The sequence below is a fragment of the Mustelus asterias genome, unplaced genomic scaffold (genome assembly GCF_964213995.1).
Source record: "Mustelus asterias unplaced genomic scaffold, sMusAst1.hap1.1 HAP1_SCAFFOLD_850, whole genome shotgun sequence".
In the NCBI taxonomy this organism is placed as follows: Eukaryota; Metazoa; Chordata; class Chondrichthyes; order Carcharhiniformes; family Triakidae; genus Mustelus; species Mustelus asterias.
The window spans coordinates 117,934-145,061 of NW_027590796.1; the positions used below are offsets into that span (position 1 = coordinate 117,934).

At 51.3% G+C, this 27,128-nt stretch overlaps 1 protein-coding gene across 1 annotated transcript in view; it reads right to left on the reverse strand.

Moving 5' to 3' along the window:
* LOC144487531 (FH1/FH2 domain-containing protein 3-like) overlaps positions 1-27,128 on the reverse strand; it is a 67,454-nt gene that overhangs the window by 12,005 nt on the left and 28,321 nt on the right. The window contains exon 6 of the mRNA XM_078205617.1: positions 6,958-7,138. Coding sequence (XP_078061743.1) covers positions 6,958-7,138 — 181 coding nt within the window. The remainder of the gene's footprint in view (positions 1-6,957; positions 7,139-27,128) is intronic.

The window sequence follows — 27,128 nt, forward strand, 5'->3', positions numbered from 1 at the left end:
TCTTCTCCAGCCTGTTACACAGGGAACAGGAGGAGGCCCCATTCAGCCCCTTCTCCAGCCTGTTACACAGGAACAGGAGGAGGCCCCATTCAGCCCCTTCTCCAGCCTGTTACACAGGGAACAGGAGGAGGCCATTCAGCCCCTTCTCCAGCCTGTTACACAGGAACAGGAGGAGGCCCCATTCAGCCCCTTCTCCAGCCTGTTACACAGGGAACAGGAGGAGGCCCCATTCAGCCCCTTCTCCAGCCTGTTACACAGGAACAGGAGGAGGCCCCATTCAGCCCCTTCTCCAGCCTGTTACACAGGGAACAGGAGGAGGCCCCATTCAGCCCCTTCTCCAGCCTGTTACACAGGAACAGGAGGAGGCCCCATTCAGCCCCTTCTCCAGCCTGTTACACAGGAACAGGAGGAGGCCCCATTCAGCCTCTTCTCCAACCTGTTACACAGGGAACAGGAGGAGGCCATTCAGCCCCTTCTCCAGCCTGTTACATAGGAACAGGAGGAGGCCCCATTCAGCCCCTTCTCCAGCCTGTTACACAGGGAACAGGAGGAGGCCCCATTCAGCCCCTTCCCCAGCCTGTTACAGAGGAACAGGAGGAGGCCATTCAGCCCCTTCTCCAGCTTGTTACACAGGAACAGGAGGAGGCCCCATCCAGCCCCTTCTCCAGCCTGTTACGCAGGAACAGGAGGAGGCCCCATTCTGCCCCTTCTCCAGCCTGTTACACAGGAACAGGAGGAGGCCCCATTCAGCCCCTTCTCCAGCCTGTTACACAGGAACAGGAGGAGGCCCCATTCAGCCCCTTCTCCAGCCTGTTACACAGGGAACAGGAGGAGGCCATTCAGCCCCTTCTCCAGCCTGTTACACAGGAACAGGAGGAGGCCATTCAGCCCCTTCTCCAGCCTGTTACACAGGAACAGGAGGAGGCCATTCAGCCCCTTCTCCAGCCTGTTACACAGGAACAGGAGGAGGCCATTAAGCCCCTTCTCCAGCCTGTTACACAGGGACAGGAGGAGGCCATTCAGCCCCTTCTCCAGCCTGTTACACAGGAACAGGAGGAGGCCCCATTCAGCCCCTTCTCCAGCCTGTTACACAGGAACAGGAGGAGGCCCCATTCAGCCCCTTCTCCAGCCTGTTACACAGGAACAGGAGGAGGCCCCATTCAGCCCCTTCTCCAGCCTGTTACACAGGAACAGGAGGAGGCCCCATTCAGCCCCTTCTCCAGCCTGTTACACAGGAACAGGAGGAGGCCCCATTCAGCCCCTTCTCCAGCCTGTTACACAGGAACAGGAGGAGGCCATTCAGCCCCTTCTCCAGCCTGTTACACAGGGAACATAGAACATAGAACATAGAACATTACAGCGCAGAACAGGCCCTTCGGCCCACGATGTTGCACCGACCAGTTAAAAAAAAAAAAAAACCCTCCAACCTAAACCAATTTCTTTTCGTCCATGAACCTATCTACGGATCTCTTAAACGCCCCCAAACTAGGCGCATTTACTACTGATGCTGGCAGGGCATTCCAATCCCTCACCACCCTCTGGGTAAAGAACCTACCCCTGACATCGGTTCTATAACTACCCCCCCTCAATTTAAAGCCATGCCCCCTCGTGCTGGATTTCTCCATCAGAGGAAAAAGGCTATCACTATCCACCCTATCTAAACCTCTAATCATCTTATATGTTTCAATAAGATCCCCTCTTAGCCGCCGCCTTTCCAGCGAAAACAATCCCAAATCCCTCAGCCTCTCCTCATAGGATCTCCCCTCCATACCAGGCAACATCCTGGTAAACCTCCTCTGCACCCTCTCCAAAGCCTCCACATCCTTCCTGTAATGTGGGGACCAGAACTGCACACAGTACTCCAAGTGCGGCCGCACCAGAGTTGTGTACAGTTGCAACATAACGCTACGACTCCTAAATTCAATCCCCCTACCAATAAACGCCAAGACACCATATGCCTTCTTAACAACCTTATCTACTTGATTCCCAACTTTCAGGGATCTATGCACACATACACCTAGATCCCCCTGCTCCTCCACACTATTCAAAGTCCTCCCGTTAGCCCTATACTCAACACATCTGTTATTCCTACCAAAGTGAATTACCTCACACTTCTCCGCATTAAACTCCATCCGCCACCTCTCGGCCCAACTTTGCAACCTGTCTAAGTCTTCCTGCAAACTACGACACCCTTCCTCACTGTCTACCACACCACCGACTTTGGTGTCATCAGCAAATTTGCTAATCCACCCAACTATACCCTCATCCAGATCATTAATAAATATTACAAACAGCAGTGGCCCCAAAACAGATCCCTGAGGTACACCACTTGTAACCGCACTCCATGATGAATATTTACTATCAACCACCACCCTCTGTTTCCTATCCGCTAGCCAATTCCTGATCCAATTTCCTAGATCACCCCCAATCCCATACATCTGCATTTTCTGCAGAAGCCTACCATGGTGAACCTTATCAAACGCCTTACTAAAATCCATATATACCACGTCCACTGCCTTGCCCCCATCCACCTCCTTGGTCACTTTCTCAAAAAACTCAATAAGGTTAGTAAGGCACGACCTACCTGCCACAAAACCATGCTGACTATCACCTATCAATTCATTACTCTCCAAATAACTATAAATCCTATCCCTTATAATTTTTTCCAACATCTTGCCGACAACAGAAGTGAGACTCACCGGTCTATAATTCCCGGGGAAGTCTCTGTTCCCCTTCTTAAACAATGGGACAACATTCGCTAACCTCCAATCTTCTGGTACTATACCAGAGGCCAACGACGACCTGAAGATCAGAGCCAGAGGCTCTGCAATCACTTCTCTTGCCTCCCAGAGAATCCTTGGATAAATCCCATCCGGACCAGGGGATTTATCTATTTTCAGACCCTCCAGAATATCCTGCACATCCTCCTTATCAACTGTAATACTGTCTATTCTACTCCCTTGCAACCCAGTGTCCTCCTCAGCTATATTCATGTCCCCTTGCGTGAACACCGAAGAGAAATATTGGTTCAATGCTTCACCAATCTCCTCCGGTTCCACACATAACTTCCCTCTGCCATCTATAACTGGCCCTAAACTTGCCCTAACCAACCTTCTGTTCTTGACATACCTATAGAACGCCTTAGGATTCTCTTTAACCCTATCCGCCAAAGTCTTCTCATGTCCCCTTTTAGCCCTTCTAAGCTCGCTCTTCAACTCCCTCTTAGCCAATCTAAAGCTTTCTAGTGCACTACCCGAGTGCTCACGTCTCATCCGAACATAAGCCTCCTTTTTCTTTTTAACCAACAAAGAAACTTTTTTGGTGCACCACGGTTCCCTAGCCCTACCAATTCCTCCTTGCCTGACAGGGACATACCTATCACAGACTCGCAGTAGCTGCTCCTTGAAAAAACTCCACATGTCGGACGTTCCCAGTCCCTGTAATCTCCTAGTCCAACCTATGTTTCCTAATTCTCTCCTAATAGCCTCATAATTACCCTTCCCCCAGCTAAAACCATTGGCCCGAGGTTCATGCCTATCCCTTTCCATCACTAAGGTGAACGTAACCGAATTGTGGTCACTATCACCAAAATGCACACCAACTTCCAAGTCTAGCACCTGGTCTGGCTCATTTCCCAGCACCAGATCCAATATAGCCTCACCTCTAGTTGGCCTGTCTACATACTGAGTCAAAAAACCTTCCTGCACGCTTTGAACAAAAACTGACCCCTCTAACGAGCTAGAGCTATAACAATTCCAGTCAATATTAGTCAAGTTAAAATCCCCCATAACAATTGCTCTATTACTTTCACTCCTAAGCAGGATTGACTCCGCAATCCTTTCCTCAACCTCTCTAGAACTTTTAGGAGGTCTATAAAAGACTCCCAACAGGGTGACCTCTCCTCTCCTATTTCTAATCTCCGCCCATACTACCTCAACAGATAAGTCCTCATCAAACCTCCTCTCTGACACTGTGATACAATCTCTGACCAATAATGCTACCCCTCCCCCTCTTCTACCTCCTTCCCTACTTCGACTAAAACATTTGAACCCCGGGACCTGCAGCATCCATTCCTGCCCCTGCTCTATCCATGTCTCTGAAATAGCCACAACATCGAAGTCCCAGGTACTGATCCACGCTGCAAGTTCACCCACTTTATTGCGAATACTCCTGGCATTGAAGTATACACATTTCAAACCTTGCTCCACCCCACCTCTGCAATGCCGTGCATTGCAGTCCCCATCCATGCATCCCTCACTTTCAGCCCCACTACTCAGGATCCCTCCCCCCCCCCGAATCAGTTTAAACCTCCCTGCATGGCCTTAGCAAATTTACCCCCCAGGATATTGGTCCCCTTCTGATTAAGGTGTAGACCATCCTTCTCATAGAGGTCACACCTTCCCCAGTACGAGCCCCAATTGCTTAAGTACCTGAACCCCTCCCTCCTGCACCATCCCCTCAGCCATGAATTCAAACCTTCCCTCTCCCTATTCCTCTCTAAACTATCCCGTGGTACAGGCAAGAGTCCAGAGATAACCACTCTGTCAGTCTTGGCCTTTAGTTTCCACCCCAACTCCATAAATCCCTGCCTAATATCCCCTTCCCCTATCCTCCCTATGTCGTGTGTCCCCACATGTACAATAACTTGTGGTTTATCTCCCTCCCCCCTAAGAGTCCTGAATACCCTGTCAGACACATCCCGGACCCCAGCCCCTGGTAGGCAACACACCAACCCTGAGTCCCTACCTTTAGTTCCGACCCTCCTATCTGTCTCCTTAATTGTGGAGTCCCCAATCACAAGGCCCAGTCTTTTACAGCCCCTAACCACCTGAGCTTTCTCACTCGGCTCACCCCCAGAGATCTGCTCTCTATGCTCAGTTGATTCCTCCTCAACTGTAGCCTCCAGCACCGAAAACCTATTATGGAGGGGAACCGCCCCAGGGGATTGTCTTCCCGATTGCTTCTTACCCCTCCTCCTGGCATTGACCCAAGCCTCATTTCTAGGAGTTACTATTTCTCTATAACTCCTATCAACTTCCACCTCCGCCTCCCGAATTATGCGGAGTTCCTCTACCTCCCCCTCCAGCTCCTTTACACGCTCCTCCAGAAGCTGCAATCTAATGCACTTCTTACAACTAAAATCTCCTGAACAGGAGGAGGCCCCATTCAGCCCCTTCTCCAGCCTGTTACACAGGAACAGGAGGAGGCCATTCAGCCCCTTCTCCAGCCTGTTACACAGGGAACAGAAGGAGGCTCCATTCAGCCCCTTCTCCAGCCTGTTACACAGGAACAGGAGGAGGCCCCATTCAGCCCCTTCTCCAGCCTGTTACACAGGAACAGGAGGAGGCCATTCAGCCCCTTCTCCAGCCTGCTACACAGGGAACAAGAGGAGGCCCCATTCCGCATGCGAGCTAATCCCAGCCCCCAGGTAAGACGGAGCTGACGAGTATCCCAGCCTCCATGTTCTGAATCTTATTCTCTTGCCCGCAGACCCCCGAAGGCTCTACATCTCATCATCCCCCTCCTCCAAGGCAGCCTTCCCCGTTTATCATCTCCTCCCACCACTCAGACTTTTCCTGGGATCCCAATTCAGTTGATATTCTGGGGGAATACCCGTTCCAATTTCAATGCCTCAGCACCATGCCATTTTTTTGTCCTCTTTCATGGGACATGGCATTAGAGACAGGGCCCCAGCTTTGCTTGCCCATTCCTAATTGCCCCTAGAACTGAGCAAGGGTCTCCCTCAGCCATTTCAGAGAGGGGGGTGGGAGTGGGACGGTTGTGTGTGCGTGTGTGTGCAAAGAGGGGTAATCTGGATTCACATGTAGCCTTTAAGGATGGCAGATTTCCCCTTCTACTGAGGGTGGGATATTAGTGAACCTGATGGGTTTTTAATAACAATCCATGATCGTCACCGTGGTCATCATTACTGGGATTAGTGCTGCATATTCCAGATTTTATTTAATTAAATTTGATTTGATTTATTATTGTCACATGTATTGGGATGCAGTGAAAAATATTGTCTCTTGCGCGTTGAACAGACAAAACATACCGTTCATAGAGAAGGAAAGGAGAGGGTGCAGAATGTAGTGTTACTCATAGCTAGGGTGTAGAGAAAGATCAACTTAATGCAAGGTCGGTCCATTCAAAAGTCTGATGGCAGCAGGGAAGAAGCTGTTCTTGAGTCGGTCGGTACATGTCCTCAGACTTTTGCATCTTTTTCCTGACAGAAGAAAGTGGAAGAGAGAATGTCCGGGGTGAGTGGGGTCCTTGATTATGCCGGCTGCTTTTCCCGAGGCAGCGGGAAGTGTAGACAGAGTCAATGGATGGGAGGCTGGTTTGCGTGATGGATTGGGCTTCATTCACGACCCTTTGTAGTTCCTTGCAGTCTTGGACAGAGCAGGAGCCAGACCGAGCTGTGATACAACCAGAAAGAATGCTTTCTATGGTGCATCTGTAAAAATTGGTGAGAGTCGTAGCGGACATGCCGAATTTCCTTATCCTCCTGAGAAAGTCGAGGCGTTGGTGGGGCTTTCTTAACTATAGTGTCGGCATGGGGGGGACCAGGGACAGGTTGTTGGTGATCTGGACACCTAAAACCTTGAAGCTCTCGACCATTTCTACTTCGTCCCCGTTGGGGCATGTTCTCCTCTACGCTTCCAGAAGTCGATGACTATCTCCTTCGTTCCGTTGACGTTGAGGGAGAGACTATTGTCATCGCACCAGTTCACCAGATTTAAATCCCACCTGTGGCCGTTGATGGGAATTGAACCTGTGAACCTCCCCCCCGCCCCCCCCACCCACACTCCCCTCCCCCCGCCCCCCGCCCCCCCACACCCCCCTCCCCCCGCCCCCCCAGGGAATTAGCCTGGGGCTCTCCAGATGACCAGCCCAGCAACATTACCATTCTGCCACCACCTGGCCTTAATTCCTGAGCCGATGTCCATTCCCGCTTACCCGTTCCCTCCACTTTCTTACTCCTCGACCGCGGCAGACTGGAGTCATACTTCCGGGTCCGCTCCGGAGTGTTCAGGACATCCGTCATGTGCTGGTGCTGGCGGCTCACCTCGGGGTACATGCTTCGGATCACTGTGGCGATATTCAGAGGGGAATCCGGGCACGAAGCCTGCCCACAATCCTGGGAATACCCAGGCAGCGGAGGTGCCGGGACAAGAGAAGGGATGTCAACATCACAGCCACAGTGTGAGCAACGCGACACAGCACGGGGTTAGATACAGAGTAAAGCTCCCTCTACACTGTCCCCATCAAACACTCCCAGGACAGGTACAGCACGGGGTTAGATACAGAGTAAAGCTCCCTCTACACTGTCCCCCATCAAACACTCCCAGGACAGGTACAGCACGGGGTGAGATACAGAGTAAAGCTCCCTCTACACTGTCCCCATCAAACACTCCCAGGACAGGTACAGCACGGGGTTAGATACAGAGTAAAGCTCCCTCTACACTGTCCCCCATCAAACACTCCCAAGACAGGTACAGCACGGGGTTAGATACAGAGTAAAGCTCCCTCAACACTGTCCCCATCAAACACTCCCAGGACAGGTACAGCACGGGGTTAGATACAGAGTAAAGCTCCCTCTACACTGTCCCCCATCAAACACTCCCAGGACAGGTACAGCACGGGGTTAGATACAGAGTAAAGCTCCCTCTACACTGTCCCCATCAAACACTCCCAGGACAGGTACAGCACGGGGTTAGATACAGAGTAAAGCTCCCTCTACACTGTCCCCCATCAAACACTCCCAGGACAGGTACAGCACGGGGTTAGATACAGAGTAAAGCTCCCTCTACACTGTCCCCCATCAAACACTCCCAGGACAGGTACAGCACGGGGTTAGATACAGAGTAAAGCTCCCTCTACACTGTCCCCATCAAACACTCCCAGGACAGGTACAGCACGGGGTTAGATACAGAGTAAAGCTCCCTCTACACTGTCCCCATCAAACACTCCCAGGACAGGTAAAGCACGGGGTTAGATACAGAGTAAAGCTCCCTCTACACTGTGCCCCATCAAACACTCCCAGGACAGGTACAGCACGGGGTTAGATACAGAGTAAAGCTCCCTCTACACTGTCCCCCATCAAACACTCCCAGGACAGGTACAGCACGGGGTTAGATACAGAGTAAAGCTCCCTCTACACTGTCCCCATCAAACACTCCCAGGACAGGGACAGCACGGGGTTAGATACAGAGTAAAGCTCCCTCTACACTGTCCCCCATCAAACACTCCCAGGACAGGTACAGCACGGGGTTAGATACAGAGTAAAGCTCCCTCTACACTGTCCCCCCATCAAACACTCCCAGGACAGGGACAGCACGGGGTTAGATACAGAGTAAAGCTCCCTCTACACTGTCCCCCCATCAAACACTCCCAGGACAGGTACAGCACGGGGTTAGATACAGAGTAAAGCTCCCTCTACACTGTCCCCCCATCAAACACTCCCAGGACAGGGACAGCACGGGGTTAGATACAGAGTAAAGCTCCCTCTACACTGTCCCCATCAAACACTCCCAGGACAGGTACAGCACGGGGTTAGATACAGAGTAAAGCTCCCTCTACACTGTCCCCCATCAAACACTCCCAGGGCAGGTACAGCACGGAGTTAGATACAGAGTAAAGCTCCCTCTACACTGTCCCCCCATCAAACACTCCCAGGACAGGGACAGCACGGGGTTAGATACAGAGTAAAGCTCCCTCTACACTGTCCCCCCATCAAACACTCCCAGGACAGGTACAGCACGGGGTTAGATACAGAGTAAAGCTCCCTCTACACTGTCTCCCATCAAACACTCCCAGGACAGGTACAGCACGGGGTTAGATACAGAGTAAAGCTCCCTCTACACTGTCCCCCCATCAAACACTCCCAGGACAGGTACAGCACGGGGTTAGATACAGAGTAAAGCTCCCTCTACACTGTCCCCCATCAAACACTCCCAGGACAGGTACAGCACGGGGTTAGATACAGAGTAAAGCTCCCTCTACACTGTCCCCATCAAACACTCCCAGGACAGGTATAGCACGGGGTTAGATACAGAGTAAAGCTCCCTCTACACTGTCCCCCATCAAACACTCCCAAGACAGGTACAGCACGGGGTTAGATAGAGAGTAAAGCTCCCTCTACACTGTCCCCATCAAACACTCCCAGGACAGGTACAGCATGGGGTTAGGTACAGAGGGAAGCTCCCTCTCCACTGTCCCCCATCAAACACTCACAGGACAGGTACAGCATGGGGTTAGATAGAGAGTAAAGCTCCCTCTACACTGTCCCCATCAAACATTCCCAGGACAGGTACAGCACGGGGTTAGATACAGAGTAAAGCTCCCTCTACACTGTCCCCATCAAACACTCCCAGGACAGGTACAGCATGGGGTTAGATACAGAGTAAAGCTCCCTCTACACTGTCCCCATCAAACACTCCCAGGACAGGTACAGCATGGGGTTAGATACAGAGTAAAGCTCCCTCTACACTGTCCCCCATCAAACACTCCCAGGACAGGTACAGCACGGGGTTAGATAGAGAGTAAAGCTCCCTCTACACTGTCCCCCATCAAACACTCCCAGGACAGGTACAGCACGGGGTTAGATAGAGAGTAAAGCTCCCTCTACACTGTCCCCCATCAAACAATCCCAGGACAGGTACAGCACGGGGTTAGATACAGAGTAAAGCTCCCTCTGCACTGTCCCCATCAAACACTCCCAGGACAGGTACAGCATGGGGTTAGGTACAGAGGGAAGCTCCCTCTCCACTGTCCCCCATCAAACACTCACAGGACAGGTACAGCATGGGGTTAGATACAGAGTAAAGCTCCGTCTACACTGTCCCCATCAAACACTCCCAGGACAGGTACAGCATGGGGTTAGATAGAGAGTAAAACTCCCTCTACACTGTCCCCCCATCAAACACTCCCAGGACAGGTACAGCACGGGGTTAGATACAGAGTAAAGCTCCCTCTACACTGTCCCCATCAAAAACTCTCAGGACAGGTACGGCACGGGGTTAGATACAGAGTAAAGCTACCTCTACACTGTCCCCATCAAACACTCCCAGGACAGGTACGGCACGGGGTTAGATACAGAGTAAAGCTCCCTCTACACTGTCCCCCATCAAACACTCCCAGGACAGGTACAGCACGGGGTTAGATACAGAGTAAAGCTCCCTCTACACTGTCCCCATCAAACACTCCCACGACAGGTACAGCACGGGGTTAGATACAGAGTAAAGCTCCCTCTACACTGTCCCCCATCAAACACTCCCAGGACAGGTACAGCACGGGGTTAGATACAGAGTAAAGCTCCGTCTACACTGTCCCCCATCAAACACTCCCAGGACAGGTACAGCACGGGGTTAGATACAGAGTAAAGCTCCCTCTACACTGTCCCCCATCAAACACTCCCACGATAGGTACAGCACGGGGTTAGATACAGAGTAAAGCTCCCTCTACACTGTCCCCCATCAAACACTCCCAGGACAGGTACAGCACGGGGTTCGATACAGAGTAAAGCTCCGTCTACACTGTCCCCCATCAAACACTCCAAGGACAGGTACAGCACGGGGTTAGATACAGAGTAAAGCTCCCTCTCCCCTGTCTGCTATCAAACACTCCCAGGACAGGTACAGCACGGGGTTAGATACAGAGTAAAGCTCCGTCTACACTGTCCCCATCAAACACTCCCAGGACAGGTACAGCACGGGGTTAGATACAGAGTAAAGCTCCGTCTACACTGTCCCCATCAAACACTCCCAGGACAGGTACAGCACGGGGTTTGATACAGAGTAAAGCTCCCTCTACACTGTCCCCCATCAAACACTCCCAGGACAGGTACAGCACGGGGTTAGATACAGAGTAAAGCTCCCTCTACACTGTCCCCATCAAACACTCCCAGGACAGGTACAGCACGGGGTTAGATACAGAGTAAAGCTCCATCTCCCCTGTCTCTTATCAAACACTCCCAGGACAGGTACAGCACGGGGTTAGATACAGAGTAAAGCTCCGTCTACACTGTCCCCATCAAACACTCCCAGGACAGGTACAGCACGGGGTTAGATACAGAGTAAAGCTCCCTCTACACTGTCCCCCATCAAACACTCCCAGGACAGGTACAGCATGGGGTTAGATACAGAGTAAAGCTCCGTCTACAATGTCCCCATCAAACACTCCCAGGACAGGTACAGCACGGGGTTAGATACAGAGTGAAGCTCCCTCTACACTGTCCCCCATCAAACACTCCCAGGACAGGTACAGCACGGGGTTAGATCCAAGTAAAGCTCCCTCTACATTGTCCCCCATCAAACACTCCCAGGACAGGTACAGCACGGGGTTAGATACAGAGTAAAGCTCCCTCTACACTGTCCCCCATCAAACACTCCCAGGACAGGTACAGCACAGGGTTAGATACAGAGTAAAGCTCCCTCTACACTGTCTCCCATCAAACACTCCCAGGACAGGTACAGCACGGGGTTAGATACAGAGTAAAGCTCCCTCTACACTGTCCCCCCATCAAACACTCCCAGGACAGGTACAGCACGGGGTTAGATACAGAGTAAAGCTCCCTCTACACTGTCCCCCATCAAACACTCCCAGGACAGGTACAGCACGGGGTTAGATACAGAGTAAAGCTCCCTCTACACTGTCCCCATCAAACACTCCCAGGACAGGTATAGCACGGGGTTAGATACAGAGTAAAGCTCCCTCTACACTGTCCCCCATCAAACACTCCCAAGACAGGTACAGCACGGGGTTAGATAGAGAGTAAAGCTCCCTCTACACTGTCCCCATCAAACACTCCCAGGACAGGTACAGCATGGGGTTAGGTACAGAGGGAAGCTCCCTCTCCACTGTCCCCCATCAAACACTCACAGGACAGGTACAGCATGGGGTTAGATAGAGAGTAAAGCTCCCTCTACACTGTCCCCATCAAACATTCCCAGGACAGGTACAGCACGGGGTTAGATACAGAGTAAAGCTCCCTCTACACTGTCCCCATCAAACACTCCCAGGACAGGTACAGCATGGGGTTAGATACAGAGTAAAGCTCCCTCTACACTGTCCCCCATCAAACACTCCCAGGACAGGTACAGCACGGGGTTAGATAGAGAGTAAAGCTCCCTCTACACTGTCCCCCATCAAACACTCCCAGGACAGGTACAGCACGGGGTTAGATAGAGAGTAAAGCTCCCTCTACACTGTCCCCCATCAAACAATCCCAGGACAGGTACAGCACGGGGTTAGATACAGAGTAAAGCTCCCTCTACACTGTCCCCATCAAACACTCCCAGGACAGGTACAGCATGGGGTTAGGTACAGAGGGAAGCTCCCTCTCCACTGTCCCCCATCAAACACTCACAGGACAGGTACAGCATGGGGTTAGATACAGAGTAAAGCTCCGTCTACACTGTCCCCATCAAACACTCCCAGGACAGGTACAGCATGGGGTTAGATAGAGAGTAAAACTCCCTCTACACTGTCCCCCCATCAAACACTCCCAGGACAGGTACAGCACGGGGTTAGATACAGAGTAAAGCTCCCTCTACACTGTCCCCATCAAAAACTCTCAGGACAGGTACGGCACGGGGTTAGATACAGAGTAAAGCTACCTCTACACTGTCCCCATCAAACACTCCCAGGACAGGTACGGCACGGGGTTAGATACAGAGTAAAGCTCCCTCTACACTGTCCCCCATCAAACACTCCCAGGACAGGTACAGCACGGGGTTAGATACAGAGTAAAGCTCCCTCTACACTGTCCCCATCAAACACTCCCACGACAGGTACAGCACGGGGTTAGATACAGAGTAAAGCTCCCTCTACACTGTCCCCCATCAAACACTCCCAGGACAGGTACAGCACGGGGTTAGATACAGAGTAAAGCTCCGTCTACACTGTCCCCCATCAAACACTCCCAGGACAGGTACAGCACGGGGTTAGATACAGAGTAAAGCTCCCTCTACACTGTCCCCCATCAAACACTCCCACGATAGGTACAGCACGGGGTTAGATACAGAGTAAAGCTCCCTCTACACTGTCCCCCATTAAACACTCCCAGGACAGGTACAGCACGGGGTTCGATACAGAGTAAAGCTCCGTCTACACTGTCCCCCATCAAACACTCCAAGGACAGGTACAGCACGGGGTTAGATACAGAGTAAAGCTCCCTCTCCCCTGTCTGCTATCAAACACTCCCAGGACAGGTACAGCACGGGGTTAGATACAGAGTAAAGCTCCGTCTACACTGTCCCCATCAAACACTCCCAGGACAGGTACAGCACGGGGTTAGATACAGAGTAAAGCTCCGTCTACACTGTCCCCATCAAACACTCCCAGGACAGGTACAGCACGGGGTTTGATACAGAGTAAAGCTCCCTCTACACTGTCCCCCATCAAACACTCCCAGGACAGGTACAGCACGGGGTTAGATACAGAGTAAAGCTCCCTCTACACTGTCCCCATCAAACACTCCCAGGACAGGTACAGCACGGGGTTAGATACAGAGTAAAGCTCCATCTCCCCTGTCTCTTATCAAACACTCCCAGGACAGGTACAGCACGGGGTTAGATACAGAGTAAAGCTCCGTCTACACTGTCCCCATCAAACACTCCCAGGACAGGTACAGCACGGGGTTAGATACAGAGTAAAGCTCCCTCTACACTGTCCCCCATCAAACACTCCCAGGACAGGTACAGCATGGGGTTAGATACAGAGTAAAGCTCCGTCTACAATGTCCCCATCAAACACTCCCAGGACAGGTACAGCACGGGGTTAGATACAGAGTGAAGCTCCCTCTACACTGTCCCCCATCAAACACTCCCAGGACAGGTACAGCACGGGGTTAGATCCAAGTAAAGCTCCCTCTACATTGTCCCCCATCAAACACTCCCAGGACAGGTACAGCACGGGGTTAGATACAGAGTAAAGCTCCCTCTACACTGTCCCCCATCAAACACTCCCAGGACAGGTACAGCACAGGGTTAGATACAGAGTAAAGCTCCCTCTACACTGTCCCCATCAAACATTCCCAGGACAGGTACAGCACGGGGTTAGATACAGAGTAAAGCTCCCTCTACACTGTCCCCATCAAACACTCCCAGGACAGGTACAGCATGGGGTTAGATACAGAGTAAAGCTCCCTCTACACTGTCCCCATCAAACACTCCCAGGACAGGTACAGCATGGGGTTAGATACAGAGTAAAGCTCCCTCTACACTGTCCCCCATCAAACACTCCCAGGACAGGTACAGCACGGGGTTAGATAGAGAGTAAAGCTCCCTCTACACTGTCCCCCATCAAACACTCCCAGGACAGGTACAGCACGGGGTTAGATAGAGAGTAAAGCTCCCTCTACACTGTCCCCCATCAAACACTCCCAGGACAGGTACAGCACGGGGTTAGATACAGAGTAAAGCTCCCTCTACACTGTCCCCATCAAACACTCCCAGGACAGGTACAGCATGGGGTTAGGTACAGAGGGAAGCTCCCTCTCCACTGTCCCCCATCAAACACTCACAGGACAGGTACAGCATGGGGTTAGATACAGAGTAAAGCTCCGTGTACACTGTCCCCATCAAACACTCCCAGGACAGGTACAGCATGGGGTTAGATAGAGAGTAAAACTCCCTCTACACTGTCCCCCCATCAAACACTCCCAGGACAGGTACAGCACGGGGTTAGATACAGAGTAAAGCTCCCTCTACACTGTCCCCATCAAAAACTCTCAGGACAGGTACGGCACGGGGTTAGATACAGAGTAAAGCTACCTCTACACTGTCCCCATCAAACACTCCCAGGACAGGTACGGCACGGGGTTAGATACAGAGTAAAGCTCCCTCTACACTGTCCCCCATCAAACACTCCCAGGACAGGTACAGCACGGGGTTAGATACAGAGTAAAGCTCCCTCTACACTGTCCCCCATCAAACACTCCCAGGACAGGTACAGCACGGGGTTAGATACAGAGTAAAGCTCCCTCTACACTGTCCCCCATCAAACACTCCCACGATAGGTACAGCACGGGGTTAGATACAGAGTAAAGCTCCCTCTACACTGTCCCCCATCAAACACTCCCAGGACAGGTACAGCACGGGGTTAGATACAGAGTAAAGCTCCGTCTACACTGTCCCCCATCAAACACTCCAAGGACAGGTACAGCACGGGGTTAGATACAGAGTAAAGCTCCCTCTCCCCTGTCTGCTATCAAACACTCCCAGGACAGGTACAGCACGGGGTTAGATACAGAGTAAAGCTCCGTCTACACTGTCCCCATCAAACACTCCCAGGACAGGTACAGCACGGGGTTAGATACAGAGTAAAGCTCCGTCTACACTGTCCCCATCAAACACTCCCAGGACAGGTACAACACGGGGTTAGATACAGAGTAAAGCTCCCTCTACACTGTCCCCCATCAAACACTCCCAGGACAGGTACAGCACGGGGTTAGATACAGAGTAAAGCTCCCTCTGCATGAACCTCGGGCCAGTGGTTTTAGCTGGGGGAAGGGTAATTATGAGGCTATTAGGAGAGAATTAGGAAACATAGGTTGGACTAGGAGATTACAGGGACTGGGAACGTCCGACATGTGGAGTTTTTTCAAGGAGCAGCTACTGCGAGTCTGTGATAGGTATGTCCCTGTCAGGCAAGGAGGAATTGGTAGGGCTCGGGAACCGTGGTGCACCAAAAAAGTTTCTTTGTTGGTTAAAAAGAAAAAGGAGGCTTATGTTCGGATGAGACGTGAGCACTCGGGTAGTGCACTAGAAAGCTTTAGATTGGCTAAGAGGGAGTTGAAGAGCGAGCTTAGAAGGGCTAAAAGGGGACATGAGAAGACTTTGGCGGATAGGGTTAAAGAGAATCCTAAGGCGTTCTATAGGTATGTCAAGAACAGAAGGTTGGTTAGGGCAAGTTTAGGGCCAGTTATAGATGGCAGAGGGAAGTTATGTGTGGAACCGGAGGAGATTGGTGAAGCATTGAACCAATATTTCTCTTCGGTGTTCACGCAAGGGGACATGAATATAGCTGAGGAGGACACTGGGTTGCAAGGGAGTAGAATAGACAGTATTACAGTTGATAAGGAGGATATGCAGGATATTCTGGAGGGTCTGAAAATAGATAAATCCCCTGGTCCGGATGGGATTTATCCAAGGATTCTCTGGGAGGCAAGAGAAGTGATTGCAGAGCCTCTGGCTCTGATCTTCAGGTCGTCGTTGGCCTCTGGTATAGTACCAGAAGATTGGAGGTTAGCGAATGTTGTCCCATTGTTTAAGAAGGGGAACAGAGACTTCCCCGGGAATTATAGACCGGTGAGTCTCACTTCTGTTGTCGGCAAGATGTTGGAAAAAATTATAAGGGATAGGATTTATAGTTATTTGGAGAGTAATGAATTGATAGGTGATAGTCAGCATGGTTTTGTGGCAGGTAGATCGTGCCTTACTAACCTTATTGAGTTTTTTGAGAAAGTGACCAAGGAGGTGGATGGGGGCAAGGCAGTGGACGTGGTATATATGGATTTTAGTAAGGCGTTTGATAAGGTTCACCATGGTAGGCTTCTGCAGAAAATGCAGATGTATGGGATTGGGGGTGATCTAGGAAATTGGATCAGGAATTGGCTAGCGGATAGGAAACAGAGGGTGGTGGTTGATAGTAAATATTCATCATGGAGTGCGGTTACAAGTGGTGTACCTCAGGGATCTGTTTTGGGGCCACTGCTGTTTGTAATATTTATTAATGATCTGGATGAGGGTATAGTTGGGTGGATTAGCAAATTTGCTGATGACACCAAAGTCGGTGGTGTGGTAGACAGTGAGGAAGGGTGTCGTAGTCTGCAGGAAGACTTAGACAGGTTGCAAAGTTGGGCCGAGAGGTGGCGGATGGAGTTTAATGCGGAGAAGTGTGAGGTAATTCACTTTGGTAGGAATAACAGTTGTGTTGAGTATAGGGCTAACGGGAGGACTTTGAATAGTGTGGAGGAGCAGAGGGATCTAGGTGTATGTGTGCATAGATCCCTGAAAGTTGGGAATCAAGTAGATAAGGTTGTTAAGAAGGCATATGGTGTCTTGGCGTTTATTGGTAGGGGGATTGAATTTAGGAGTCGTAGCGTTATGTTGCAACTGTACACAACTCTGGTGCGGCCGCACTTGGAGTACTGTGTGCAGTTCTGGTCCCCACATTACAGGAAGGATGTGGAGGCTTTGGAGAGGGTGCAGAGGAGGTTTACCAGGATGTTGCCTGGTATGGAGGGGAGATCCTATGAGGAGAGGCTGAGGGATTTGGGATTGTTTTCGCTGGAAAGGCGGCGGCTAAGAGGGGATCTTATTGAAACATATAAGATGATTAGAGGTTTAGATAGGGTGGATAGTGATAGCCTTTTTCCTCTGATGGAGAAATCCAGCACGAGGGGGCATGGCTTTAAATTGAGGGGGGGTAGTTATAGAACCGATGTCAGGGGTAGGTTCTTTACCCAGAGGGTGGTGAGGGATTGGAATGCCCTGCCAGCATCAGTAGTAAATGCGCCTAGTTTGGGGGCGTTTAAGAGATCCGTAGATAGGTTCATGGACGAAAAGAAATTGGTTTAGGTTGGAGGGTCACAGTTTTTTTTTAACTGGTCGGTGCAACATCGTGGGCCGAAGGGCCTGTTCTGCGCTGTAATGTTCTATGTTCTATGTTCTACACTGTCCCCATCAAACACTCCCAGGACAGGTACAGCACGGGGTTAGATACAGAGTAAAGCTCCATCTCCCCTGTCTCTTATCAAACACTCCCAGGACAGGTACAGCACGGGGTTAGATACAGAGTAAAGCTCCGTCTACACTGTCCCCATCAAACACTCCCAGGACAGGTACAGCACGGGGTTAGATACAGAGTAAAGCTCCCTCTACACTGTCCCCCATCAAACACTCCCAGGACAGGTACAGCATGGGGTTAGATACAGAGTAAAGCTCCGTCTACAATGTCCCCATCAAACACTCCCAGGACAGGTACAGCACGGGGTTAGATACAGAGTGAAGCTCCCTCTACACTGTCCCCCATCAAACACTCCCAGGACAGGTACAGCACGGGGTTAGATCCAAGTAAAGCTCCCTCTACATTGTCCCCCATCAAACACTCCCAGGACAGGTACAGCACGGGGTTAGATACAGAGTAAAGCTCCCTCTACACTGTCCCCCATCAAACACTCCCAGGACAGGTACAGCACAGGGTTAGATACAGAGTAAAGCTCCCTCTACACTGTCCCCATCAAACACTCCCAGGACAGGTACAGCACGGGGTTAGATACAGAGTAAAGCTCCCTCTGCACTGTCCTCATCAAACACTCCCAGGACAGGTACAGCACGGGGTTAGATACAGAGTAAAGCTCCCTCTACACTGTCCCCCATCAAACACTCCCAGGACAGGTACAGCACGGGGTTAGATACAGAGTAAAGCTCCCTCTACACTGTCCCCATCAAACACTCCCAGGACAGGTACAGCACGGGGTTAGATACAGAGTAAAGCTCCGTCTACACTGTCCCCATCAAACACTCCCAGGACAGGTACAGCACGGGGTTAGATACAGAGTGAAGCTCCCTCTACACTGTCCCCCATCAAACACTCCCAGGACAGGTACAGCACGGGGTTAGATCCAAGTAAAGCTCCCTCTACATTGTCCCCCATCAAACACTCCCAGGACAGGTACAGCACGGGGTTAGATACAGAGTAAAGCTCCCTCTACACTGTCCCCCATCAAACACTCCCAGGACAGGTACAGCACGGGGTTAGATACAGAGTAAAGCTCCCTCTACACTGTCCCCCCATCAAACACTCCCAGGACAGGTACAGCACGGGGTTAGATACAGAGTAAAGCTCCCTCTCCCCTGTCTCCTATCAAACACTCCCAGGACAGATACAGCACGGGGTTAGATACAGAGTAAAGCTCCCTCTACACTGTCCCCATCAAACACTCCCAGGACAGGTACAGCACGGGGTTAGATACAGAGTAAAGCTCCCTCTACACTGTCCCCCATCAAACACTCCCAGGACAGGTACAGCATGGGGTTAGATACAGAGTAAAGCTCCATCTACACTGTCCCCATCAAACACTCCCAGGACAGGTACAGCACGGGGTTAGATACAGAGTGAAGCTCCCTCTACACTGTCCCCCATCAAACACTCCCAGGACAGGTGCAGCACGGGGTTAGAACCAAGTAAAGCTCCCTCTACATTGTCCCCCATCAAACACTCCCAGGACAGGTACAGCACGGGGTTAGATACAGAGTAAAGCTCCCTCTACACTGTCCCCCATCAAACACTCCCAGGACAGGTACAGCACGGGGTTAGATACAGAGTAAAGCTCCCTCTACACTGTCCCCATCAAACACTCCCAGGACAGGTACAGCACGGGGTTAGATACAGAGTAAAGCTCCCTCTACACTGCCCCCCATCAAACACTCCCAGGACAGGTACACCACGGGGTTAGATACAGAGTAAAGCTCCCTCTACACTGTCCCCCATCAAACACTCCCAGGACAGGTACAGCACGGGGTTAGATACAGAGTAAAGCTCCCTCTACACTGTCCCCCATCAAACACTCCCAGGACAGGTACAGCACGGGGTTAGATACAGAGTAAAGCTCCCTCTACACTGTCCCCCATCAAACACTCCCAGGACAGGTACAGCACAGGGTTAGATACAGACTAAAGCTCCCTCTACACTGTCCCCATCAAACACTCCCAGGACAGGTAAAGCACGGGGTGAAATACAGAGTAAAGCTCCCTCGACACTGTCCCCATCAAACACTCCCAGGACAGGTACAGCACGGGGTTAGATACAGAGTAAAGCTCCCTCTACACTGTCCCCCATCAAACACTCCCAGGACAGGTACAGCACGGGGTTAGATACAGAGTAAAGCTCCCTCTACACTGTCCCCATCAAACACTCCCAGGACAGGTACAGCACGGGGTTAGATACAGAGTAAAGCTCCCTCTACACTGTCCCCATCAAACACTCCCAGGACAGGTACAGCACGGGGTTAGATACAGAGTAAAGCTCCCTCTACACTGCCCCCCATCAAACACTCCCAGGACAGGTACAGCACGGGGTTAGATACAGAGTAAAGCTCCCTCTACACTGTCCCCCATCAAACACTCCCAGGACAGGTACAGCACGGGGTTCGATACAGAGTAAAGCTCCCTCTACACTGTCCCCCATCGAACACTCCCAGGACAGGTACAGCACGGGGTTAGATACAGAGTAAAGCTCCCTCTACACTGTCCCCCATCAAACACTGCCAGGACAGGTACAGCACAGGGTTAGATACAGAGTAAAGCTCCCTCTACACTGTCCCCATCAAACACTCCCAGGACAGGTAAAGCACGGGGTTAGATATAGAGTAAAGCTCCCTCTACACTGTCCCCATCAAACACTCCCAGGACAGGTACAGCACAGGGTTAGATACAGAGTAAAGCTCCCTCTACACTGTCCCCCATCAAACACTCCCAGGACAGGTACAGCATGGGGTTAGATACAGAGTAAAGCTCCCTCTACACTGTTCCCATCAAACACTCCCAGGACAGGTACAGCACGGGGTTAGATACAGAGTAAAGCTCCCTCTACACTGTCCCCATCAAACACTCCCAGGACAGGTACAGCATGGGGTTAGATACAGAGTAAAGCTCCCTCTACACTGTCCCCATCAAACACTCCCAGGACAGGTACAGCACGGGGTTGGATACAGAGTAAAGCTCCCTCTACACTGTCCCCATCAAACACTCCCAGGTCAGGTACAGCATGGGGTTAGATACAGAGTAAAGCTCCCTCTACACTGTCCCCATCAAACACTCCCACGACAGGTACAGCACGGGGTTAGATACAGAGTAAAGCTCCCTCTACACTGTCCCCATCAAACACTCCCAGGACAGGTACAGCACGGGGTTAGATACAGAGTAAAGCTCCCTCTACACTGTCCCCATCAAACACTCCCACGACAGGTACAGCACGGGGTTAGATACAGAGTAAAGCTCCCTCTACACTGTCCCCATCAAACACTCCCAGGACAGGTACAGCACGGGGTTAGATACAGAGTAAAGCTCCCTCTACACTGTCCCCCCATCAAACACTCCCAGGACAGATACAGCACGGGGTTAGATACAGAGTAAAGCTCCCTCTACACTGTCCCCATCAAACACTCCCAGGACAGGTACAGCACAGGGTTAGATACAGAGTAAAGCTCCCTCTACACTGTCCCCCATCAAACACTCCCAGGACAGGTACAGCATGGGGTTAGATACAGAGTAAAGCTCCCTCTACACTGTTCCCATCAAACACTCCCAGGACAGGTACAGCACGGGGTTAGATACAGAGTAAAGCTCCCTCTACACTGTCCCCATCAAACACTCCCAGGACAGGTACAGCATGGGGTTAGATACAGAGTAAAGCTCCCTCTACACTGTCCCCATCAAACACTCCCAGGACAGGTACAGCACGGGGTTGGATACAGAGTAAAGCTCCCTCTACACTGTCCCCATCAAACACTCCCAGGTCAGGTACAGCATGGGGTTAGATACAGAGTAAAGCTCCCTCTACACTGTCCCCATCAAACACTCCCACGACAGGTACAGCACGGGGTTAGATACAGAGTAAAGCTCCCTCTACACTGTCCCCATCAAACACTCCCAGGACAGGTACAGCACGGGGTTAGATACAGAGTAAAGCTCCCTCTACACTGTCCCCATCAAACACTCCCAGGAGAGGTACAGCACGGGGTTAGATACAGAGTAAAGCTCCCTCTACACTGTCCCCATCAAACACTCCCAGGAGAGGTACAGCACGGGGTTAGATACAGAGTAAAGCTCCCTCTACACTGTCCCCATCAAACACTCCCAGGAGAGGTACAGCACGGGGTTAGATACAGAGTAAAGCTCCCTCTACACTGTCCCCATCAAACACTCCCAGGACAGGTACAGCACGGGGTTAGATACAGAGTAAAGCTCCCTCTACACTGTCCCCATCAAACACTCCCAGGACAGGTACAGCACGGGGTGAGATACAGAGTAAAGCTCCATCTCCCCTGTCTCTTATCAAACACTCCCAGGACAGGTACAGCACGGGGTTAGATACAGAGTAAAGCTCCGTCTACACTGTCCCCATCAAACACTCCCAGGACAGGTACAGCACGGGGTTAGATACAGAGTAAAGCTCCCTCTACACTGTCCCCCATCAAACACTCCCAGGACAGGTACAGCATGGGGTTAGATACAGAGTAAAGCTCCGTCTACAATGTCCCCATCAAACACTCCCAGGACAGGTACAGCACGGGGTTAGATACAGAGTGAAGCTCCCTCTACACTATCCCCCATCAAACACTCCCAGGACAGGTACAGCACGGGGTTAGATCCAAGTAAAGCTCCCTCTACATTGTCCCCCATCAAACACTCCCAGGACAGGTACAGCACGGGGTTAGATACAGAGTAAAGCTCCCTCTACACTGTCCCCCATCAAACACTCCCAGGACAGGTACAGCACAGGGTTAGATACAGAGTAAAGCTCCCTCTACACTGTCCCCATCAAACATTCCCAGGACAGGTACAGCACGGGTTTAGATACAGAGTAAAGCTCCCTCGACACTGTCCCCATCAAACACTCCCAGGACAGGTACAGCACAGGGTTAGATACAGAGTAAAGCTCCCTCTACACTGTCCCCCATCAAACACTCCCAGGACAGGTACAGCACGGGGTTAGATACAGAGTAAAGCTCCCTCTACACTGTCCCCATCAAACACTCCCAGGACAGGTACAGCACGGGGTTAGATACAGAGTAAAGCTCCCTCTACACTGTCCCCATCAAACACTCCCAGGACAGGTACAGCACGGGGTTAGATACAGAGTAAAGCTCCCTCTACACTGTCCCCCATCAAACACTCCCAGGACAGGTACAGCACGGGGTTGGATACAGAGTAAAGCTCCCTCTACACTGTCCCCATCAAACACTCCCAGGACAGGTACAGCACAGGGTTAGATACAGAGTAAAGCTCCCTCTACACTGTCCCCCATCAAACACTCCCAGGACAGGTACAGCATGGGGTTAGATACAGAGTAAAGCTCCCTCTACACTGTTCCCATCAAACACTCCCAGGACAGGTACAGCACGGGGTTAGATACAGAGTAAAGCTCCCTCTACACTGTCCCCATCAAACACTCCCAGGACAGGTACAGCATGGGGTTAGATACAGAGTAAAGCTCCCTCTACACTGTCCCCATCAAACACTCCCAGGACAGGTACAGCACGGGGTTGGATACAGAGTAAAGCTCCCTCTACACTGTCCCCATCAAACACTCCCAGGTCAGGTACAGCATGGGGTTAGATACAGAGTAAAGCTCCCTCTACACTGTCCCCATCAAACACTCCCACGACAGGTACAGCACGGGGTTAGATACAGAGTAAAGCTCCCTCTACACTGTCCCCATCAAACACTCCCAGGACAGGTACAGCACGGGGTTAGATACAGAGTAAAGCTCCCTCTACACTGTCCCCATCAAACACTCCCACGACAGGTACAGCACGGGGTTAGATACAGAGTAAAGCTCCCTCTACACTGTCCCCATCAAACACTCCCAGGACAGGTACAGCACGGGGTTAGATACAGAGTAAAGCTCCCTCTACACTGTCCCCCCATCAAACACTCCCAGGACAGATACAGCACGGGGTTAGATACAGAGTAAAGCTCCCTCTACACTGTCCCCATCAAACACTCCCAGGACAGGTACAGCACAGGGTTAGATACAGAGTAAAGCTCCCTCTACACTGTCCCCCATCAAACACTCCCAGGACAGGTACAGCACGGGGTTAGATACAGAGTAAAGCTCCCTCTACACTGTCCCCATCAAACACTCCCAGGACAGGTACAGCATGGGGTTAGATACAGAGTAAAGCTCCCTCTACACTGTCCCCATCAAACACTCCCAGGACAGGTACAGCACGTGGTTGGATACAGAGTAAAGCTCCCTCTACACTGTCCCCATCAAACACTCCCAGGTCAGGTACAGCATGGGGTTAGATCCAGAGTAAAGCTCCCTCTACACTGTCCCCATCAAACACTCCCACGACAGGTACAGCACGGGGTTAGATACAGAGTAAAGCTCCCTCTACACTGTCCCCATCAAACACTCCCAGGACAGGTACAGCACGGGGTTAGATACAGAGTAAAGCTCCCTCTACACTGTCCCCATCAAACACTCCCAGGAGAGGTACAGCACGGGGTTAGATACAGAGTAAAGCTCCCTCTACACTGTCCCCATCAAACACTCCCAGGAGAGGTACAGCACGGGGTTAGATACAGAGTAAAGCTCCCTCTACACTGTCCCCATCAAACACTCCCAGGAGAGGTACAGCACGGGGTTAGATACAGAGTAAAGCTCCCTCTACACTGTCCCCATCAAACACTCCCAGGACAGGTACAGCACGGGGTTAGATACAGAGTAAAGCTCCCTCTACACTGTCCCCATCAAACACTCCCAGGACAGGTACAGCACGGGGTTAGATACAGAGTAAAGCTCCATCTCCCCTGTCTCTTATCAAACACTCCCAGGACAGGTACAGCACGGGGTTAGATACAGAGTAAAGCTCCGTCTACACTGTCCCCATCAAACACTCCCAGGACAGGTACAGCACGGGGTTAGATACAGAGTAAAGCTCCCTCTACACTGTCCCCCATCAAACACTCCCAGGACAGGTACAGCATGGGGTTAGATACAGAGTAAAGCTCCGTCTACAATGTCCCCATCAAACACTCCCAGGACAGGTACAGCACGGGGTTAGATACAGAGTGAAGCTCCCTCTACACTGTCCCCCATCAAACACTCCCAGGACAGGTACAGCACGGGGTTAGATCCAAGTAAAGCTCCCTCTACATTGTCCCCCATCAAACACTCCCAGGACAGGTACAGCACGGGGTTAGATACAGAGTAAAGCTCCCTCTACACTGTCCCCCATCAAACACTCCCAGGACAGGTACAGCACAGGGTTAGATACAGAGTAAAGCTCCCTCTACACTGTCCCCATCAAACATTCCCAGGACAGGTACAGCACGGGGTTAGATACAGAGTAAAGCTCCCTCTACACTGTCCCCATCAAACACTCCCAGGACAGGTACAGCATGGGGTTAGATACAGAGTAAAGCTCCCTCTACACTGTCCCCATCAAACACTCCCAGGACAGGTACAGCATGGGGTTAGATACAGAGTAAAGCTCCCTCTACACTGTCCCCCATCAAACACTCCCAGGACAGGTACAGCACGGGGTTAGATAGAGAGTAAAGCTCCCTCTACACTGTCCCCCATCAAACACTCCCAGGACAGGTACAGCACGGGGTTAGATAGAGAGTAAAGCTCCCTCTACACTGTCCCCCATCAAACACTCCCAGGACAGGTACAGCACGGGGTTAGATACAGAGTAAAGCTCCCTCTACACTGTCCCCATCAAACACTCCCAGGACAGGTACAGCATGGGGTTAGGTACAGAGGGAAGCTCCCTCTCCACTGTCCCCCATCAAACACTCACAGGACAGGTACAGCATGGGGTTAGATACAGAGTAAAGCTCCGTGTACACTGTCCCCATCAAACACTCCCAGGACAGGTACAGCATGGGGTTAGATAGAGAGTAAAACTCCCTCTACACTGTCCCCCCATCAAACACTCCCAGGACAGGTACAGCACGGGGTTAGATACAGAGTAAAGCTCCCTCTACACTGTCCCCATCAAAAACTCTCAGGACAGGTACGGCACGGGGTTAGATACAGAGTAAAGCTACCTCTACACTGTCCCCATCAAACACTCCCAGGACAGGTACGGCACGGGGTTAGATACAGAGTAAAGCTCCCTCTACACTGTCCCCCATCAAACACTCCCAGGACAGGTACAGCACGGGGTTAGATACAGAGTAAAGCTCCCTCTACACTGTCCCCCATCAAACACTCCCAGGACAGGTACAGCACGGGGTTAGATACAGAGTAAAGCTCCCTCTACACTGTCCCCCATCAAACACTCCCACGATAGGTACAGCACGGGGTTAGATACAGAGTAAAGCTCCCTCTACACTGTCCCCCATCAAACACTCCCAGGACAGGTACAGCACGGGGTTAGATACAGAGTAAAGCTCCGTCTACACTGTCCCCCATCAAACACTCCAAGGACAGGTACAGCACGGGGTTAGATACAGAGTAAAGCTCCCTCTCCCCTGTCTGCTATCAAACACTCCCAGGACAGGTACAGCACGGGGTTAGATACAGAGTAAAGCTCCGTCTACACTGTCCCCATCAAACACTCCCAGGACAGGTACAGCACGGGGTTAGATACAGAGTAAAGCTCCGTCTACACTGTCCCCATCAAACACTCCCAGGACAGGTACAGCACGGGGTTAGATACAGAGTAAAGCTCCCTCTACACTGTCCCCCATCAAACACTCCCAGGACAGGTACAGCACGGGGTTAGATACAGAGTAAAGCTCCCTCTGCATGAACCTCGGGCCAGTGGTTTTAGCTGGGGGAAGGGTAATTATGAGGCTATTAGGAGAGAATTAGGAAACATAGGTTGGACTAGGAGATTACAGGGACTGGGAACGTCCGACATGTGGAGTTTTTTCAAGGAGCAGCTACTGCGAGTCTGTGATAGGTATGTCCCTGTCAGGCAAGGAGGAATTGGTAGGGCTCGGGAACCGTGGTGCACCAAAAAAGTTTCTTTGTTGGTTAAAAAGAAAAAGGAGGCTTATGTTCGGATGAGACGTGAGCACTCGGGTAGTGCACTAGAAAGCTTTAGATTGGCTAAGAGGGAGTTGAAGAGCGAGCTTAGAAGGGCTAAAAGGGGACATGAGAAGACTTTGGCGGATAGGGTTAAAGAGAATCCTAAGGCGTTCTATAGGTATGTCAAGAACAGAAGGTTGGTTAGGGCAAGTTTAGGGCCAGTTATAGATGGCAGAGGGAAGTTATGTGTGGAACCGGAGGAGATTGGTGAAGCATTGAACCAATATTTCTCTTCGGTGTTCACGCAAGGGGACATGAATATAGCTGAGGAGGACACTGGGTTGCAAGGGAGTAGAATAGACAGTATTACAGTTGATAAGGAGGATATGCAGGATATTCTGGAGGGTCTG